Below are 19020 nucleotides of genomic sequence, written 5' to 3' on the forward strand. Positions count from 1 at the left end.
GAACTGGTCATACGCACGTCTCTGTCATATACGACACCCCTTTTGAATCGCACGTCCGTTAGTGAGTACCAGAAATACGACCTCCTTTACGAACTTCATTTACACCATATTTAGGACCCTCGTTATGAATCGGGGCCATTATGTCTATGGTGCATATACTTTGAAATAACCATAGCGTGCTCAATTTTCATCCGATTTTCAAACGGTTTGGTGTTTTGTAAACACCAAAGACGTAGTTATGATATTGCATACTTATAATTATAATCATGTTTTTTTTTTTTAATACAATAATATCATAACTACATCTTTGGTGTTTACAAAACACCAAACCGTTTGAAAATCGGATGAAAACTGAGCACGCTATGGTTATTTCAAAGTATATGCACCATAGACATAATGTTATGAATGACCGTCCCAAGATGGCCGCCATGTGGCGACGTCGTACTCCATTGGCCAGCAGCGCGGGTGAGTCATCTAGCCTTTATATATATCTATGGTCCCGCCCTCCCGGGCCATGGGACTCTCAAGTGTTACGCTTCCTGATAGTGTTGCCATGTCCGCTTATTATAAGCGACTTTGGCCTTATTGTTCTGTTAAGTTGCTTATAAATATTGGTAGTTGCAGGTTGCGTTTTTTGGGGCTTGTTTAAGTGTAGTTGCTCATTTGGGCTTGTTTCACAATTTTTAAATTATTTTAACCAGTGGTTCTCAAATAGTTTCATGTCAAGGAAAGGACCCCCAGATTAATATGTATTTGTCTGCAGACCCCACATCTGAAAATAATACGCTATGCCAGGGAGGGGCCCACATGTTATTTGTACATTTTTCATTTTGTTTCACTCCAATATTCAGGGCTGGAGCCAGGCAAGTCTCATGTTGCCTAGCAGTCGCTTCTTTTGGCCTTGTTTTCCTAGACCTGGTTGCTTATATCTCTCACACAATCTGGAAACACTGTACCAAGGTCTCACGCTTCCCTTCCTGTTGTTATTGTACTAGTATCGCGAGCCGCCACCACTGCTATGGTCCCATAGTCAGAGAGGCACACTTCTTTCAACTACTTTTAACCAATAACCACCAAATAAACCACAGCGACGGGGAGGTGACTGACCGTCGGGAAACAAACCGCGGTGTTACTAACATTCACTGTTAAAGCCCGCATGAGTGTGTGACCGCAGCGGCGGCGGCTTCGGCGGCATGTCGCTGAGTTCAGACGGGTGGACAGTGGCTCACACCCCCGCCACAGCAGCGGAGCCCATGCCACGGTCCTCCGCCTCTCTCCCCGCTGCTGCTGGCTGTCACACCGTGGTGCTCATGTCGGTGCGGGTGTCAGTGTGCCACTCGGGCATTCGGCCGCTGTGTCTCCCAGGGGCGGCGGCGGCAGGGGGAGAGGGCGATGATGATGAGTCACTCCTCCGGCTGCAGCTCAGCATGGATCCGGGGAAGTCCGGGGAATTCCGCCTCTCGCTGCGGGACGGCGGCAACCAATCATCAGCCCGGAGTGTGGTGAGTCGAGTTAGTTCAGTCAACAACAACATGTTGGGAAATTGCAGTGTTGGAGAAAAAGTATACTCTCATTCTTAAAGTATCAATACTGCAATGTGGGAAATACTCTGCTACAACAGTCTGGTAATCCAAATGTACTTGAGTAAAAGTACAAAAGTATTGACAATACAATAGGCATCAAAATGTACTTAAGTTACCAAAAGTAGAAAGTTCGATCTCATTATGCAGAAGGTCCCATTTCACAAGTTTTCAGATGTATGCAAATCTTTTGAAAATAGCAGATCTACAATCGTGACGCATTGTGAGCTTGTAGATAGGCTATTTTCAAATGGCCGAAATGTATGTGGGGCTGAAGTGAATAATGTTTTGTAATAATAATCAAAATCTACAAAGTAACTAGTAACTAAAGTTTTCAAATAATTGTAGTGTAGTAAGTATAAATAATATTTCCCTCTGAGATGTAGTGGAGTAGAAGTAAAAGTATTGGAAATACTCAAGTACAAAATACCTCAAAATGGTACTTGAGTACATGTACTTAGTTACTTTCCACCACTGACAGCAATAACATGTTTGGAATTTGCGAAGTACAGCATTGGTTCTCAAACTTGGGGGTCAACAAGGACCCCCAAATGAATTATGTATTTATTTGGTCGCGGATGTCCATCAGAAAATATTTTGTGCCAGGGATCCCCATACAAGATTTGTGTTGTTAAAAAATCTTTCCAAAATATTCCAAATTCTTCAAACATTCTCTAGATTCTTTTCTACAAGCTCCGTTGTGAGCTTGTAGATTTGCTATTTTCAAATAGTCAATGTATATAGAGTTAAAGTGGCACTGGTTAACATGATAGTGATATATTAACTCTCATTTTGCTGGGGGTCCCCGGACCTGCACTTTAAGAACCACTAGAGGAGCCTCAGCCTGCCAGTATTGATGTATGTATGAGACTGAACTGCCAGCAAATCCAACTGAAGGAAACATTGTTGAAAGTTGGCAACAATTAAAGAACAGTGTGGGCAAGTCACTGTTTCTTTCTTCTCAGATTAGCTGTTATTCCACTGCCATTAACTATGAAATACGGACAGTTATTGATAATTTATTGACGTCTTACAGACATTTAAAACAATATTGTTTCTGAGTTTGTTAGAGTAGCTATCCTTGTATCAAGACGGTATATGACAGTCTTGTATCAAGGCTATTACAGTAGCCTACATTCATGTATTGATTTGACTTTTAACTCAGAAACTAGGACAGAGTGGCATAAATCTTTGATATGACCTGGCTTCATAATTCATGAATCAGTTGCAATGTACTCAATCTGGGAACCCATCGTCAAATAAAAAGGAAAGCTCTGAATCTGTTCTTGAGAGATTACAATGTACTAAACATTGTGATGACTTTCCTTTTCCCCTCTCGTCCCTCCTTCTCCTTTCTCTCTCTTTCACTTTCTATTTTGATATCCTTTTTCGATTTTCCCTTCCTCTTGTCAGTCGATTTCAGAGTTTGACTTGAGGGCGATACACTACGAGGTGAAGAGCTCCAGATGTCATGAGCTGAGCTTGGCCGCGCCGCCACATGACCGCATCAGCTTCAACTTCCGCTGCGAGCGGGAGGCGCAGGAGTGGGCTACCGTGGTCATGTCATCGCTGAGAGAAGCACACAGGGGTCAGTCCTTCATTACCCCAAATGGCTCTTTTTGACTACAACGGGTAACCTGGAATCTTCCATAACCTGAAACTGTCTGTGATATTTGTATTTTGTTTACAACGTAAACAAACACAAAAATAATGGAAACCTATAATGGAAACGTTACGCCTGCGCCATAAGATAAATTCATTAAAACACCATCTACTACAAGCGCGTCAGATTGTGACACGGTGTGAGCTTGTAGATAGGCTATTTGAGATATTTTCAAACATTTTGAAAGAAGTATACGTTCTGGGTTCCCAGAACTCAGGCTTAGCACCACCTCCTGAACAGGGTCCAAATTAGGTTCTGAAAATCATGTATGAAACCAAGCCGTAGCGTGTGGAAACAAATACTGAACCTGTGAAATATGTTACATCATGGCACCCACGATATGGTTCACTTAGTTCTTGTAGTCGGAAAAATATATATATATATGACTTGATGGTAACTTGGCTTTCTTTGACGGTGCAGCGGAGAAGATCTGGCACCACAGGTGATGTTGATCAGTTTCAAACCGTATGGTGAAACAAGTAAACATGCTCACTTACCACCATCCAAGCCGCCCATTTGTGGTGCTTGGAATCTAATTTGCACCATGGTGAACTTGAAGCGGGGTGGTGCATATTGACTTTGGTGTAACAAAACCAGCATTTTAGACCAGAACAAAGAAGCTTTTGACTACTCTGCTCTGCTCTCTCTCTGTGTGTGTGTGTGTGTGTGTGTGTGTGTGTGTGTGTGTGTGTGTGTGTGTGTGTGTGTGTGTGTGTGTGTGTGTGTGTGTGTGTGTGTGTGTGTGTGTGTGTGTGTGTGTGTGTGTGTGTGTGTGTGTGTGTGTGTGTGTGTGTGTGTGTGTGTGTGTGTGTGTGTGTGCGTGCGTGTGCGCGCGAGAGCTTGGATACAAGAAGAGTGGGCACTAAGGAAGATTGGGCACCTCAATGTAAAGATTGTCTAAATTGTCTATTTTGTCCAAAATGTTACAAAATTAAATATTTGTTTAGTAATGTTAAGTATGCATGATTTGAACGTGCACGGTACATCATTATCAGACCTAAATTTACCCTTCAACTTCTTGTTTATGCCCAAAATGATAGGATATACAGGCTTTATTGCAATTTGTAGCAATTTTGTTCAAACATGTTCTAATCATGTATACTTTATATTACTTATGACCATTTTCCAAATATTTAATTTTGTAATTTATTTTACAAAATAGCCAATTTTACATCAAGGTGCCCACTCTTCCTATTACCTTGTGCTTGCATCAAATGTCCACCGCAGTACAACAATTGAGCTCAGCAGCAGCTATCCAGGCATTCTCTCTCCATCTTTCAGCTTCAGGGTGGATTTAATCTCCACCAAGATGGTCACTACATTATTCAGGGCCATTTCATATGCATCCATGTCCAGCGTGGTCCCATGCCACATTCATTTTCGTAAAGAGGATGTATGTGATATTTAATTCACAACGCATTTAAAGCGAGGACATTCAGTCATATGAGCATCCGTCCTTCCTAGAAAAATTGCAATGACAGCTTAATTGTCACACTCACAGCTTTACAGGTATGAAGAAGTGGGTGAAATCTTTTTTTTTCGTGGCCCATAGCTCCATCATTTAGTCGTTTTTCGTGAGAAGGGAGAGGAGAGAAATAGAGTAAGAGCAGAAGAGAAAATAAAGAAACACAGGATAGAAACATGTCAAATATTCTAAAACATACGCACATATATTCAGGTGGCATATATAGTAGCATGTATGTACATGATGTTTAGAACATTACAGAACTAGAATATAGACCTTTTCCACACCATATTCTCATGTGCAAGTGATACATCATTTTGCAGTATTTTCAGGCATGTCATTGTAAACATAGGTGCCGTTTCTAGTACAACGGCAGCAGAGCACCCCTACAGGCTACACTGTACATACAGAAAGGTAAGCCTGTGTGGTAGCTTGTGTTGTCAGGCCCGCCTGGCGACATTATGCTTTGGATGACCATCTTTTCCTAATCTGTTAGGCAAAACTGGAGGACAAACATTAGCCTTATCACTGTGGGGAAATGTATCTGGTATTCTGGTGGAACGAGGAAGTGTTTGTTTGCCTGTTTCTGTTCTTTAAAAGTGTACTGATTGTCTCCTGACATCCTACAGTGGCAGACATTGTTTCAGCTGAAGACTCCCAGCTGCCTCTGGATGACGTTGTATCTCAGAATTCTACAGATTTACCACGCACAGGTACATCATGTGCATGTCTTCCTACCTCACACAGGCCTCTAGAGAGTACTAAACGGGAACATTGTAGCTCCCTTAAGTAACTTTGTATTTAGGCATCCACTAAATAAGTTACTACTGTAAGTAAGTGCTTACTTGGTGGATGCCTAAATAAAAGGTTACTTAAGAGAGCTACAGTGTGCAGACCTGTCTTTGCCCTTTGGAACTTGCAATCCAAACCTCGCTCAAAATAGAGGCCATAGTGTAACGTAGGTTTTTGTGACAAATCCTCACCAGTTCATACAGTGCACCCTGGGCAGTATTACACAAACCACTCTGAAGAAAGGAAATTAAGTTTGAAGATGGAAGATTGATAACAGTAAATGGATTTGACTCCTTTACAGTAAATACTCCAGACTTTTAAATCGTCAGAGAAAAAGTTGTACACGCAGCCACGTGGCTCATCTGCAATTTACCATTTTGGACATCTAATATCTCAGCTGTACATGAGCCAGACAAATAATATAGCTATTCTGGGGTTAATATTGGGTGAAAATAGACAATCTAGTGAGCTTGTAGATTGGCTATTTTTGGCAAAGAGATTTGGTGTTGAGGGAAATGCTAGCGTACTAGTATACAGTAGACCCCTGAAGGACCCCAGACAACTATACGTTTATTGTGTTTCAAGTAGTTAATTACTGCTCTTGTGTGTTTGTGTTTGTGTGTGTGTGTGTGTGTGTGTGTGTGTGTGTGTGTGTGTGTGTGTGTGTGTGTGTGTGTGTGTGTGTGTGTGTGTGTGTGTGTGTGTGTGTGTGTGTGTGTGTGTGTGTGTGTGTGTGTGTGTGTGTGTGTGTGTGTGTGTGTGTTTCTATGTGCATAGCTGCGTGGTGTGTCTATTTATAAATCTATGTCTGTGTGTCTACAGAGGAAATGTGCTGTGAGCTGACCAGAGCCATAGAGGCAGGTGACATGCAGGCTGCCTCTGTCGTTGCTAGCAGTCTGGCCCGCCAGCACACTGCACTCAAGATCCAGCCTGCTGTCAGGAACTATGAAGACACTGAGATCAAGTAGGCTCATATTTGCATTTTGTATGGTCGTAAGAGATTCTATATCTCAATGAGGTTTTACTTGGTTAAATAAAGGTTTAATAAAAAATATTAATTAATGGGTGGCTTTAATGGTTAATGTGCCGACTACATAATATGTAATGTCTGGAGTTTAAGTCCAGCTCAAGACAAGTGTTGACATTCTTCCACACTTTTCCTGTTAAAAAAACAAACACAGAAACTTAAAAACACATATACCTACAATGTGTCTTTTATTTTAATTTTGCCCCTAAGCTTGGCTGTTGTTGTCGAAGATTCTTCCTCTTCCTGTTGTGTCACGGTGAAAGTCTTCCCCAATACGACTACTGCAGCGCTGAAGCAGCAGGTTTGTCTGCAGAATGTCCCGCTGCTTTTTTACTTTTTTGAGCATCACAGCAACTTCTCTTAGCTTCTCAGATAATCTCATCCTTCTGCCTTCTCCTCCCCCAATCTGTTCCCAGGTGGTCCTCCAGTATGGCTTCCACCCGTGGGTACAGCGCTGGGTTATCGGCCAGTGTCTGTGTGCGGACCAGCGCTCCCTGGCCTCGTACGGTGTGCGACGGGACGGCGACACGGCCTTCCTCTACCTCCTGTCGGCCCGCCACGCCCGCCTCACCCACCAGCTCCTCCAGCAGGACCAGGAGAGTGCCCTGCTGGTCAACTCACCAGCTCCCTCCTTCCCTGCTCCTGCTGCGTCTGTCCTCCCACCTCCTCCCTACAGCAATGGCCCCTCGTCTCAAGACCGCAGGCCTTACTCCACCCTGCCTCCCCGGCTGGGTGCCGGCAACAACCCTGGTGAGGGAGCACATGTGATACTAGAAGGAATGCGAGCACAACTTCAGTCAAAGAGGAACAGTACAACAAAACTTGCCAGGCGCACGTGGCTCCTAAAGTTAAATAAAAGGGAAATGATGCCAGCACTCACGTTAATGTTCTTCAATCGATACTCAGTTTATTTAAGTTTAAGAGGGACGCGTTTCCGAACTATGCCTTCATCAGCCTTGGAATGCTGAAACGCATCTGTGTCCTGTTGAAGTCCTAAACCTAAATAAACTGAGTACCTATTGAGGCACATGTGGTTACACCAGTGGTTGTCAAACTGTTTAATTAAAAAAAAAATCCGGATTGAATTCCAGTTTAAACACACATGTGAACCCTTGGCATAGACTACATAGAAGAACTGTCCTGTCTTGCACAGGTCCTGGAGCATCAGCTGGGTCTGACCGGGGGAACATTGGTGACATCAGAGACCTCATCAACCTGGAGATGCTGCAGCTCAATGAAGCTCTGGGCCCCGGCAGAACAACTGCCGTCCAGGTAAAGGATGGTTCTCTTCTGTTTATGCTACGGCTGTGGTATGCCATGCGGTAATCATTTTAACCCTGCAAGGCCCAGTGTGATCGCACGATCACATGTATGTTTTATAAAGAAATGAGTTTAAATCATTTTTCTTTTCTGTTATTTTTTATTTTTTTCACCTCTAAATCCTCATTGGGTCCTATTGTTTAGTCTTACAATGCCATTGGCCAGGATATTTGCATATAAATACCCCCCACAGAGCCAGGAATCATCACAACTTGAAAATAATCTGGGCCTTGCAGGGTTAACCACTTATCAACCTGGCCTCTCTGTTTTGGGCATGTCATAGACAAAAATAGCAGTTCTACAAGCCCATGACGTGACACGCTGTGAGCTTGTAGATCAGGTTCAAGTGGTTAAGGCTCCGTCCTTGCGCAGCCGTCCCGGGTTTTAATCCGACCCGTGGCCCTTTGTCTGTCTCTCTCCACTGTTGCTATCAATCTATTAATTTATTTACTGAGGGTCAAAGGAACTTGTGTTTTTGCAGGGTGCGCCTCAGGGTTGGTCGTGCCCCTCCTGCACCTACATCAACAAGCCCACACGGCCGGGCTGTGAGATCTGCAGCACTGACCGGCCTCAGTCCTACGCGGTCCCAGGAGGGTACCGACCCGACCCCCTGGAGCTCCAACGCATCCAGCAGGAGAAGGAGGCTGTCAGACAGTACCAACTGGTAGGAGAAACAGTCATGCATACACACATACACCTCAACACATATAGCCATGCATGTTCATGCATGCACTCTAAACACACACATTTACAACGGAGCGTAGTCGGACATAATTACCATATACACAAATTATCTTAAAACCTCATGCAGACACAACTAGACACATTTATTGTAGGTTAGTTTGTTAGGGCAGCTTTACACATAAGGACTATTAAAGCACTCCTGCGTCAAATGGTGTCTACAAATAATTGCTAGTGCTTGTTTTAGCTTGAGTATCGGGTGAATAGGGTCTACTACTACTGTACATCGGAGCAAACGTCAGATGGATTTTTTGATTACGCAGTGTCCAGGGAGTTGTCAATCACAGAAAAATGTACACAATCTACTTTCAAGCACTTTGTTCCAAGTGCTTGTCTAAAACGTCAGCCAATTGCTATATTATTTTTGCATTGATTGGAGTTCTGGAGTCTGCATCCAATGAGACAGTCACAAATTTGATCCCAACTGATATTCCAAGTGGGTGAAACAAACATGTAGAGTTAAGCCTGACTTATACTTAGTTGTGCCATAGCCCATCTACAGGTGCACAATTGGTTGCACTGTGACATATTGTGAGCTTGTACATCGGCTATTTTCGGTGCGACACCAACGCACAATGAAGTAGGTTGTATTGGCTGTATCCTAGTTGACAGAGTAGTGCTGTACAGTACAGGGCTGTAGAGGGCGCTGGGTGAGGCTCTCTCAGGTTGACTCTCTTCTCTTCTGTCTCTGTTTTTTGAAGGAGAAAGGGAGAAGAGAGGAGCTGAGGAGTGCTGGGGCACAAAACAACTCACTCTTGTACAACCTGGACCAGGACTACTGAATGTGCACATAGCCACATACACACACTCACAATTACAACTCTTTGCGCTGACTTGCACTACACACACAGCACTCTGTGTTTATCAAGAAGAACAATTCAGACTTTTCCAAGCTGAGTAGGAACTGAATACAGGTCCTGTGTGCTTTCTTGACTTGACCATGGGGGGGTTCGATATGATAATAATACTATATTGGTTATTATGATCAAGTGATTGAAGAACTCTAATTAGAGTTACAGTGTTTCACTTATTAAGCCCTTTGTACTGGAGTCTGGTGTTGGCCCAATATATTGACACAAACATTGAAGTCCCCATTTCAAATGTTTTGCATGTCCTTTAGAAGGTACAGCAGAAGAACTGTACTGTACTTTATACTGTATACATTTTTGCCAAACTATGCCAATTCAGCCAGTGAAGAGAGAAAGAAAGGCTGTTACTCTTATAATCTTGGGTTGAAAATCCATTTGGATAATCGCAGTTATCGTTCATGTTCAGTGAAGAACTGCAGTTTTTCTTGACGGTATTAAAAAGGCTGTTATTGCCTTTTAAGTTGAATGTATGAGGTAGCAATTGTTTATATGATGTCAGATGGATCAAAATAAAATATTTTGACACAATTGAGTGTGTTTGCATGTGTACGTGTGAATGCACATGTTGTTATTGATTCAGTCAGTGTGTTGTGTGTATGAACTGTCATTGTTTTATTAACACATTGGCTGCCAGAATTATTTATTTATTTTCTACAGTAGACTGCCAGACTTTTTCAATGAAAAAACAAAAGTACTCAGGAGCCGAGATACAGAATTTTTAAGTTTTAAGTTAACAAGGAAGTGGATGGGAGTTTAAATCTTCGAAAAATCATATCTCCTTGGTCTTTGGGTCAAATTACAATTATTATTATTATTTTTTAAATAGAACGCAGATCTGCGTCTTTGGCAGCCTGCGTTCTAAGGACGCAATAGAACGCAGATCTGCGTTTTTGGCAGCCAATGTGTTAAACACATTAGTAGTTGGGTCCATAGAAAGCTAGGTTGTCAGACACGATCAGGAGGATCAAATGGCTCTGCCAGAAAACGCTGGGCGCCGAGAGCGCTTAAGCGCAATGCTCGGGCGCTGGGAAGAGCAGCTCTCCGGCGTGTCTTTATCCATAAAAATGCTTGGCAGAAAGACGAAGAAAGACGGCTCAAAAAAACACTTTGTGTGGACACAACCCCTTTAGCAGAACGAGAGTCGCGCCCCATTAAGAACCCTAGCGTCCCTATTCTGGGGGCGTGCATTTGGCGAGAAAAAAAAATGCCGATGTTTAAGCCCACAACGCGTGTAGATCGGCTATTTCCGCAGAAGAGATTCGGTGTAGAGGGAGCAGATCTAGTACAGTAGTCGTACTGTATTCGCATTAACCCTTGATACAACGCACCAATCCTTGTCCCAGTCCAGGGAGGAGGAACGACGGAACAACTTTGCCCGGCTGGTGATGATGGACGGCCAGGACCTGATCCCCAACCCAGAGGCTGTGGACTGTAGAATCTGTTACCTGGACCTCCAGCCTGGGGAGGGAGTGCTGCTCAGGGAATGTCTCCACTGCTTCTGCAGGTACTGTATCCATGCTGCAGTGCAACGCACACTATTTTCTTACCGATTATTCTGTCTACTACTTTTTCAATTATTCTTTTTTATATATTACTGAATTTGATTAACCACTTCGAGTGTTATTTCATACTTTGTCACATAACAGTGTTGTGCAAAAATATTTAAAATAGCAGATCTACAAGCTAACAACGCGTCGCATCGTGACTCGTTGTGAGCTTGTAGATTGGCTAATTTAACTACTTTTGAAAGCTCTTTGCCTATCATAACATCCTCAAATTAGTGTACTATTTCATATTTTGAGCCATAGCATTTCCATTTTTAGGCTAATATTTGGCAAAAAATAACCGGGGTGGGGGTGACCATTGTAGGAAGGACCTCCAGCGATTTATACCAAGTAAGTATAAAGAGGGAATAGCGCATGGCAAAAAGAAGGGATAGAGCTTGCAGGAGGTGAGGGGTAAAGAAGGAGAGAAGTGTGTTTAAGGAGTGTGTGTGTGTGTGTGTGTGTGTGTGTGTGTGTGTGTGTGTGTGTGTGTGTGTGTGTGTGTGTGTGTGTGTTTGCAGAGAGTGCCTGCACTCAGTCGTCATGCTGTGTGAGGACCCGGAGGTGTCGTGTCCCTACAGAGATGACACGTATGCCTGTGACTGCACCCTGCAGGAGAGGGAGATCAGAGCTGTGAGTCATACTGCCTCCAGGGTTATTAGAGTTGTCTAAAACTAACATTCACACTTATACTTACACATTTACATTTATAAAGACAAGTAACTGAAACTGTATTGTGGGTAAGCTTTAATCTTTGTCAAAAAGCTTACAATAAATATGACGTTTTAGTGAAATTAACATATTTACAAGTACAACTGATATTTATGTTTTTTAAACTGTGTATGATTCATTTTAAGCTTCCGGTGCGATAATTTAACACATTTTCCCCTTTGACAACATTGCCACTACAGCTTACAGTATGTTTTGTGTTGATAAATCTTGTCTTATGGGGATCCCTGGAACAAAAGCTTTTCAGGTGGGGGTCCACGGCCAAATACTACTTACTGAGATAAATTTGGGGTCCATAACATGACATGCATCTCTCTGTCTCTTTCCCTCTCTCTCTACCTCCTACCTCTCTGTCTGACAGCTGGTGTCTGCAGAGGAGTATGAGCGCTGGCTGCAGAGAGGCCTGTCAGTGGCAGAGTCTCGCTGTGAGGGCAGCTATCACTGTGCCAGCCCAGACTGCCCAGGCTGGTGTGTGTACGAGGACACCGTCAACGTCTTCCACTGCCCTGTCTGTAGCAAACACAACTGTCTGCTCTGCAAGGTACCGTGCACACATGCTGATAAGCCAGTTGTTCTCAATGTGGGGTCCAGGGACCACCAGGGGGTCCCCAGCGCAAAATATGTCAACATAGCGTCAAAACCTCTTTATCCACTTTAACCCTATATACAGTACATCGGCTGTTTGAAAATAGCAGATCTACAAGCTCGCAACCTGACGCGTTGTGAGCTTGTAGGTCTACTAATCAAAATAAATAAATATAATAAATATAATAAATAAATATATTGATATATATTTTTTTATATTTGGAAAATTTTGAAACATTTTAACAACAAAAATCTTGTAGCATTAAGGTTCAGTAAAAGTGGCAGGAGACTGTGAAAGAATCTTTGATGCAATGTGTGATTGCATGTTTCTGCATGGCCTGAAGAACTGCCTTAGCATGTGCATTCACATTCTGTCTTGTCTTTCATTCTTTCTTTTTCCCTTTTTCCTTTATTTATTCAGGGAATCCCATTGAGAGCAAGCTCTCTTTTTCAAGGACGCCTTGATCACAGCATATAAAACACAATACATAATGAAAAACAATAACAAACATTTGAACCACATTACAACGTCACAGATGAAAATAAATATAGGGTTACATGAAACAGGTGCAGTCACTATGTAGTGTGTCCTCAAGAAGCACCTTAAATGTCGAGACCAATCAAACCAGTTTCAGAGAGTCCTGAAGTTTGTTTCCTTGTTCCCTGTCCATACGTGGGCGGTTACTTTTCAGGAAATGTATTCCAATGGAGCATTTAGTGACAAGCTCTTGTTAATACTTTTCATTGGCTGAATACATCATAATGTGTTAACTTGTGAGCTTGTAGATCTGCTTTTGTGGGACAACTTAGTATGATGAAGTAGGGCATTCATTTATGGAAAAAAACATAAAAAGTTGAATTACAGAGATACAATGTCAACACAACCGACAGTTGTCGTTTGAATATTTGCTACTACCACCAAGATCTGCACCCGCGGCCAACAGCAACGATATACATGACCATATGTTTACATATATTATGTCAAAAGTATAAAACACAAAAAAGCCGGAGAGCTTATTTCCATTGTGGTCCGTTGAGCCTGAGGGCAATAAAGACATAGAGAAAAAATATAATCAATCATAAATACATGAATACAATTTCAACGTTCTAGACAAGTAAAATTGTCAATGGAACCTGCTGCAACTCAACTAATAGACGGTTCGGTCCAGCTGCTATTCAACCAGCTCTTTAATGAGGACTTGACCACAATGTTAAAATTTAGATGGCCACAATGTAAAAATGTTGACACTGTAGCAGGTTATTTAGATATATGCTAGGTTTGTTGTTTATCTGGTATCCTATAGTTTCAATGTACAGATTATTATTTTGATAGTATATTGTTTAGAGTAACTGATGCTAGGGTTTTTTGGTTTACTCGTGATCCTTGTTTGCTGAGGCATTACACTGTATCTCTGCATCTGTTTAAGAGTGTCTGCTAAAAGGCCTAAATTGTCAAAAATGTAAATTGAGTTAACAGGCAGTCTCTTTCCAGGCCATCCATGAGGGAATGAACTGTAAACAGTACCAGGACGATCTTGCGGCTCGTGCTATAAATGACTCTGCTGCTAGGAGAACAAGGGATCTGCTCAAGGTCAGTGCTGTGTGTGTGTGTGTGTGTGTGTGTGTGTGTGTGTGTGTGTGTGTGTGTGTGTGTGTGTGTGTGTGTGTGTGTGTGTGTGTGTGTGTGTGTGTGTGTGTGTGTGTGTGTGTGTGTGTGTGTGTGTGTGTGTGTGTGTGTGTGTGTGTGTGTGTACCTGCTGTGTGATGAAAGGTGAGCGTTATGGTGTGTGTGCTTGTTTCTGAAAGGTGTGTGTGCTTGTTTCTGTACCTGCTGTGTGATGACTTGGGTTGGGCACAGTGTGAATGATCTATTTGTCTCTGTCGGGTGGAAACCTTGTATATGTCTAAAACCGTTGCTTTTCAGGAAATGTGAACAAATGATAACTACACTCGAACACAATTTTTTCTTTTACCAACCATCTGTAAATACTTTTCATTGGTTCAATACTCATAAAACCCACAGAGACACATTTAAACTTTCACTTAAAACAATTCTCAAAGATATCATAAATAGCATCTCCCAACAAGCACACAAGCTATTTTCGCTACTTTTGCACGACACTCTTGTATGACGAAGTATGGCATTCATTTACGAAAAAACATAAAAGGTTTAAATATAGAGGTTTCTGCCCGACATCAACGACTTCCAATAGAGCCTGACTGATGCCAGATTTCTGGATCTGATCATGATTTTTGCCCTAGCCCTGTAGCACACCAATTGCCAATTTTTTAACCTAAATGTTGTCCAAAAGTCATAAATCAATTCTAATCAAAGTGTCTTAAAAGCTAAACTGGGACACATCAGCTGCATAATTGCAGACACCGACGTTGTCACAAAAGTCAAATAATGGGCGACCGCTATATCAGTCAGGCTCTAATTTCCAAGCCACAAAAAGCAGTAATTTAACAAATGAACTAGGGATGCACGATGAATTCGTCATCATATCGGTATCGGCAATATCAGCCTTAAAAATGCTATATCTGTATCCGATATCAAAATGATATATCAGTTTAGCTGATAATTTATTTTGAAGTTTGAACTAATATGTATCAGTCGGCCTAATAAATCAGCTAATAAGAATTCTGCATCTGCACCCAGAATCACAGTTGCTGTATAACAGGTGTAGTTTACTTTCCCTAGTGGAAACTTGTATTGTAATATTGGTATCGGTCGATTTAACCATGCAAAAAAAGGTAATCGGATATCGGACAAAATTTAAAGATTTCCCATCCCTAAAATGAACTTATTGGAAAATCTTGAATTGAGAAAATTCCCTTCACTTTACCTGCAATAACAGATGTCTATTACTGTCACTTCACTATACACAAACAGACTCTGGTGCGCTCGGGGGAGGCCATGCACTGTCCCCAGTGTGGCATCATCGTACAGAAGAAGGAGGGATGTGATTGGCTACGCTGCACTGTCTGTCACACTGAGATCTGCTGGGTGACCCGGGGGCCGCGCTGGGGGCCAGGGGTAAGAAGTCCCGCCCTCTTCTCTGATTTGTTGTCTTGTTATCACCATAGCAACATACTGTACCAGTTTTTGCCGGCAGTAGTTGATTGTTGACGCTGATATTTATTTTTTGTTTCCATAACCACTTACTTAAACCCTCTATACTCAGTGAACTGGCTCTGTATTTGGTCTGCTCTTTTTTTCCCCATCTACACCAAATCTCTTCATTGAAAATAGCCGATCTACAAGCTTGCAATGCATCGCGTTGCGAGCTTGTAGATCTGCTATCTTTGGCGAACGTTACCCCTAGAATAGGGATGCAAGGGTTAATTTGGATACAATGGTCATAATAAATCTTATATTAAATAAATGCTATGAAATGCATTGCTCTCATCAAGTAAATGAAAGACCTGTGCTGCGTGTCATCTGACCAAACTCTTTCTGCTGAATAGTTGCACAATGATGATGACGAGACATAATACCTTAGCTCAAACAAGCCATTAAAACACTGGACAGTTATTAAATGAAAGGGGACAAGAATAATTTCTCCGCATTTGTTTATCAGTAGTTAGTGTCGCTCTTTGGACTGTTTGCTTCAAACTTAGTTTCTGGGCAGAAAAATAAAAGTTGAAGAACCTTCCTATCCCTGTTCTTTCTAAGGGTCCTGGAGACACTAGTGGAGGATGCCGCTGCAACGTCAACAAGCAAAAATGTCATCCAAAATGCCAGAACTGCCACTGACAACACAGTGTGTCCACCGGCACAATTTGTATGGAGTCACACAACCGTGTCACTCGCTGAAAATACGTTCTATTCAGCAAGTGACACGGTCGTATGTATGATGAAGTATAAATTTGCCATTAGCTATCTAAACAGGATAAAAGAGAATTAAAGAATTCGGAGAGATGTATTTATGCCAAAGCTGACCATGCAGGACAATTATATGCAATAAAAGTGAATACTTCACTTGACTAAACTTAAACGGAAAGAAATTCCCACTTTTGTTTTGCCAATAATGTAACTGTATTTTGCTGATAAAACAATCTATTTCCTTGCCGTTCTAATATAATGCAGATCACAACTGCAATTGTATTCTGCCACTTAACCTCTGCCTTGCGCACACAAGTAAACATGTCATATCTGAATTTAACAATTTGACTGGTAAACATTTGTAAGGTTAGGTAGGTATATCCAAAAGATTATTGAAGATAAATACAGCAATGGTGGTCACTTTTCATTTCATGGTGTGCCTTTCAAAAATGATTGCACTGCATTACAAGTTTGCTGGTTTTGTTTTGGTACCAGGGAGCTAGTTACCAGAAACTTTAGTGGCCTTCTTTCTTTTAGTTCACAAAGCTCACAAAGTATGCCTTAATAACTGTTTTGGGGGCAATGTAATCTGTGGTGTTTCAATGCAATTTTCATATCTATTGATAGCCATTAGTTGCGTGTCTGTGTGTCATGGCATGCATGCAATGCAGGCTTGATGTGCGTGTGTGCATGTACCTTTTGTCAAAGGTAAAAACGAGTGCCTCTTATTCTCAACTTGTCCACTTCTATTTATTACTCACACGATAAGCAAATAGTTCTTGATGTTAACCAGTTGATTACACATTAAAATCAAGATTTTGGATTTACCTCTGAGAGTATAAACATGGGCCTACACTATTACTATGACTGATTTAAACTTGTATATGCACCCTGCACCAAAAATAGCCAATCTACAAGCTCACAATGTGTCGCATGCGCGACGCATTGTGAGCTTGTAGATTGGCTATTTTCCGGTGAGCAAGTATAAATCACCCTTTGGAATCAAATTGACACTCTGGATTATACTGTGTGAGGTCATTGAGGAAGTGGTCATAATGCTGAGTCTGACTCAAGTGCTGAGTCTAGTTCAAAGGCTGCATTTGCATGCCTCTCAGTATTCTGTTACTATTTTGGAAAATTGAATATTTAAAAACTGGCATATGTAAAGACATTAACAATAGCTTGGGATAAACTCATATACTGGTTAAGTGAAAGCAGAAAATACGCCTAAATCCTAAGCCATGTAAACACATTTAACGTTGAGTTGTTGTCGTCTTCCACATAATATTTGGGGATAATATTAAATATCCCGTTATAAAGGGATGCTTGTGATTGGCAATATCCTGAATATGACCTCAACCCGGATATGAGATAATATCGAGAAAACTGTGCAAGTAAACGCACTGAATGGCAATACATTAACATAAATTAAATGGGTGTGCACTAAATACCCTATAAAGAGATTACATTTAGGTAACATATTGCCCTTATATGCTCTTGACTACACTACTGCCTTTACCTGAGAAGCCATGAATAATTCATGCTTCTTGTTTGTAAAATATAAGCTCAGAGTTGATGATATACCGTTGTGCCTTAATTGTCAATAAATCCCTTTTGTGTTTACAGCATTGATGTCTCATGTACTTTAATTGGACTAGTGTGGTATTTTGTCTAGAGCCGGACTGATATATCAATTCGGCTGATATATGGGCCATTATTTCGCAATCAGCAATTATGCAACCAGTGTGTCCTGATTGTTTTGTTTTTTTACCTTTTTAATGATTCATAAATTGCAGATATACAAGTTCACAACGTGTCGTAAGGGCTGTTTTTGAAAAGCAAAATTGAATAGGGCTTAAATGCTTTGATAAACAAAAGTTCAGTTTGTGTATTATTATTATTTAATTGTTTGCTTGTAAATTGTATAATTTAAGCTAAATGTTGTTTTTATATATCGAAGTTGTATACACAAAATGTAAAAAATATATATGTATTTATTTATTTATTTTTCTTCGTTGTCTCCGCCAGGCCGAAAGGCATGGCGAGAGAGTATGTTTTACCCCCTGTCCGTCCGTCCGTGTGTGTGTCCGTCCGTCCGTCCGTCCGTCCGTCCGTGTGTCATTCTGTCATTTTGTGTACAGCTAATCTCCGGCACCGTTGGCTTGATCGCAGCCAAACTGTGCACACACTCCCTGGATGCCAGAGCCAACCTCTGCCCCACATTTTTCACATAGGCCTGTTATAGCGCCACCAGGAGGCCGCTTTGTGCAAAACATATTTTTTGACAGTACTCCTACAGATTTTGCCCAAAAATCATGCAAATCGGTACACAGTATCTCTATAGTCATTAAACAAAACTAGTTTTTCAGATTTTTCATATTCCATCTTGATTGGCTGAAAATGGCTTCCAAAGTTTGTAGAAGTGCTCCGTTTTGAACAAAATGCCTCAAATCATGAACACAGCATGCAATTTCCATGACATTTTGCACGCACATTCCCAGGCCGAGGAAGAAATACCACTTGAACATTTACAAATCAGCCTCATGGTGGCGCTATAACAACCGTTTGTGTTTTTACCTATAACTGCACCGATCTGTGTCAAACTCTGTATGCGCACTCCCTAGAGGTCAAGGAAAAACCTTTGCCCTGCATTTTTCACTTCTGCCTTTTATAGCGCCACCAGGAGGCCGACTTATGTAAAACATATTTCTTTATTACTCCTTCCGATTTTATCCAAATTTCACGCAAATCGGTACACATGATCTCTATGGTCATGTGATCAAGCCGGATCTGTTTCATTTTTCATATTCCATCCTGATTGGCTAAGATTCACATCTAAAGTTTGCAGTAGTGGCTTGTTTTGAACAAAATGCCGCAAA

At 41.6% G+C, this 19020-nt stretch overlaps 1 protein-coding gene across 2 annotated transcripts; it reads left to right on the forward strand.

Moving 5' to 3' along the window:
• Positions 1-995: 995 nt before the first annotated feature.
• On the forward strand, positions 996-17910 carry shrprbck1r (sharpin and rbck1 related). 2 transcript variants are annotated; one of them, XM_084048468.1, is made up of 14 exons: positions 996-1502; positions 2994-3168; positions 5338-5421; positions 6323-6464; positions 6738-6828; positions 6944-7277; positions 7681-7799; positions 8329-8511; positions 10801-10961; positions 11523-11634; positions 12092-12271; positions 13808-13906; positions 15209-15352; positions 15992-17908. In XM_084048468.1, exons 1-14 carry the CDS (start codon positions 1194-1196, stop codon positions 16070-16072), a joined length of 2214 nt encoding a protein of 737 aa, XP_083904594.1. In that variant the 5' UTR covers positions 996-1193; the 3' UTR covers positions 16073-17908. The 2 variants fall into 2 exon arrangements, with proteins under 2 accessions (XP_083904594.1, XP_083904595.1); XM_084048469.1 differs by lacking the exon at positions 5338-5421 and having other exon boundaries at positions 15992-17910.
• Positions 17911-19020: the final 1110 nt, after the last annotated feature.

This window comes from Gymnoscopelus microlampas (genome assembly GCF_963454915.1).
Source record: "Gymnoscopelus microlampas genome assembly, chromosome: 22".
Taxonomy (NCBI): domain Eukaryota; kingdom Metazoa; phylum Chordata; class Actinopteri; order Myctophiformes; family Myctophidae; genus Gymnoscopelus; species Gymnoscopelus microlampas.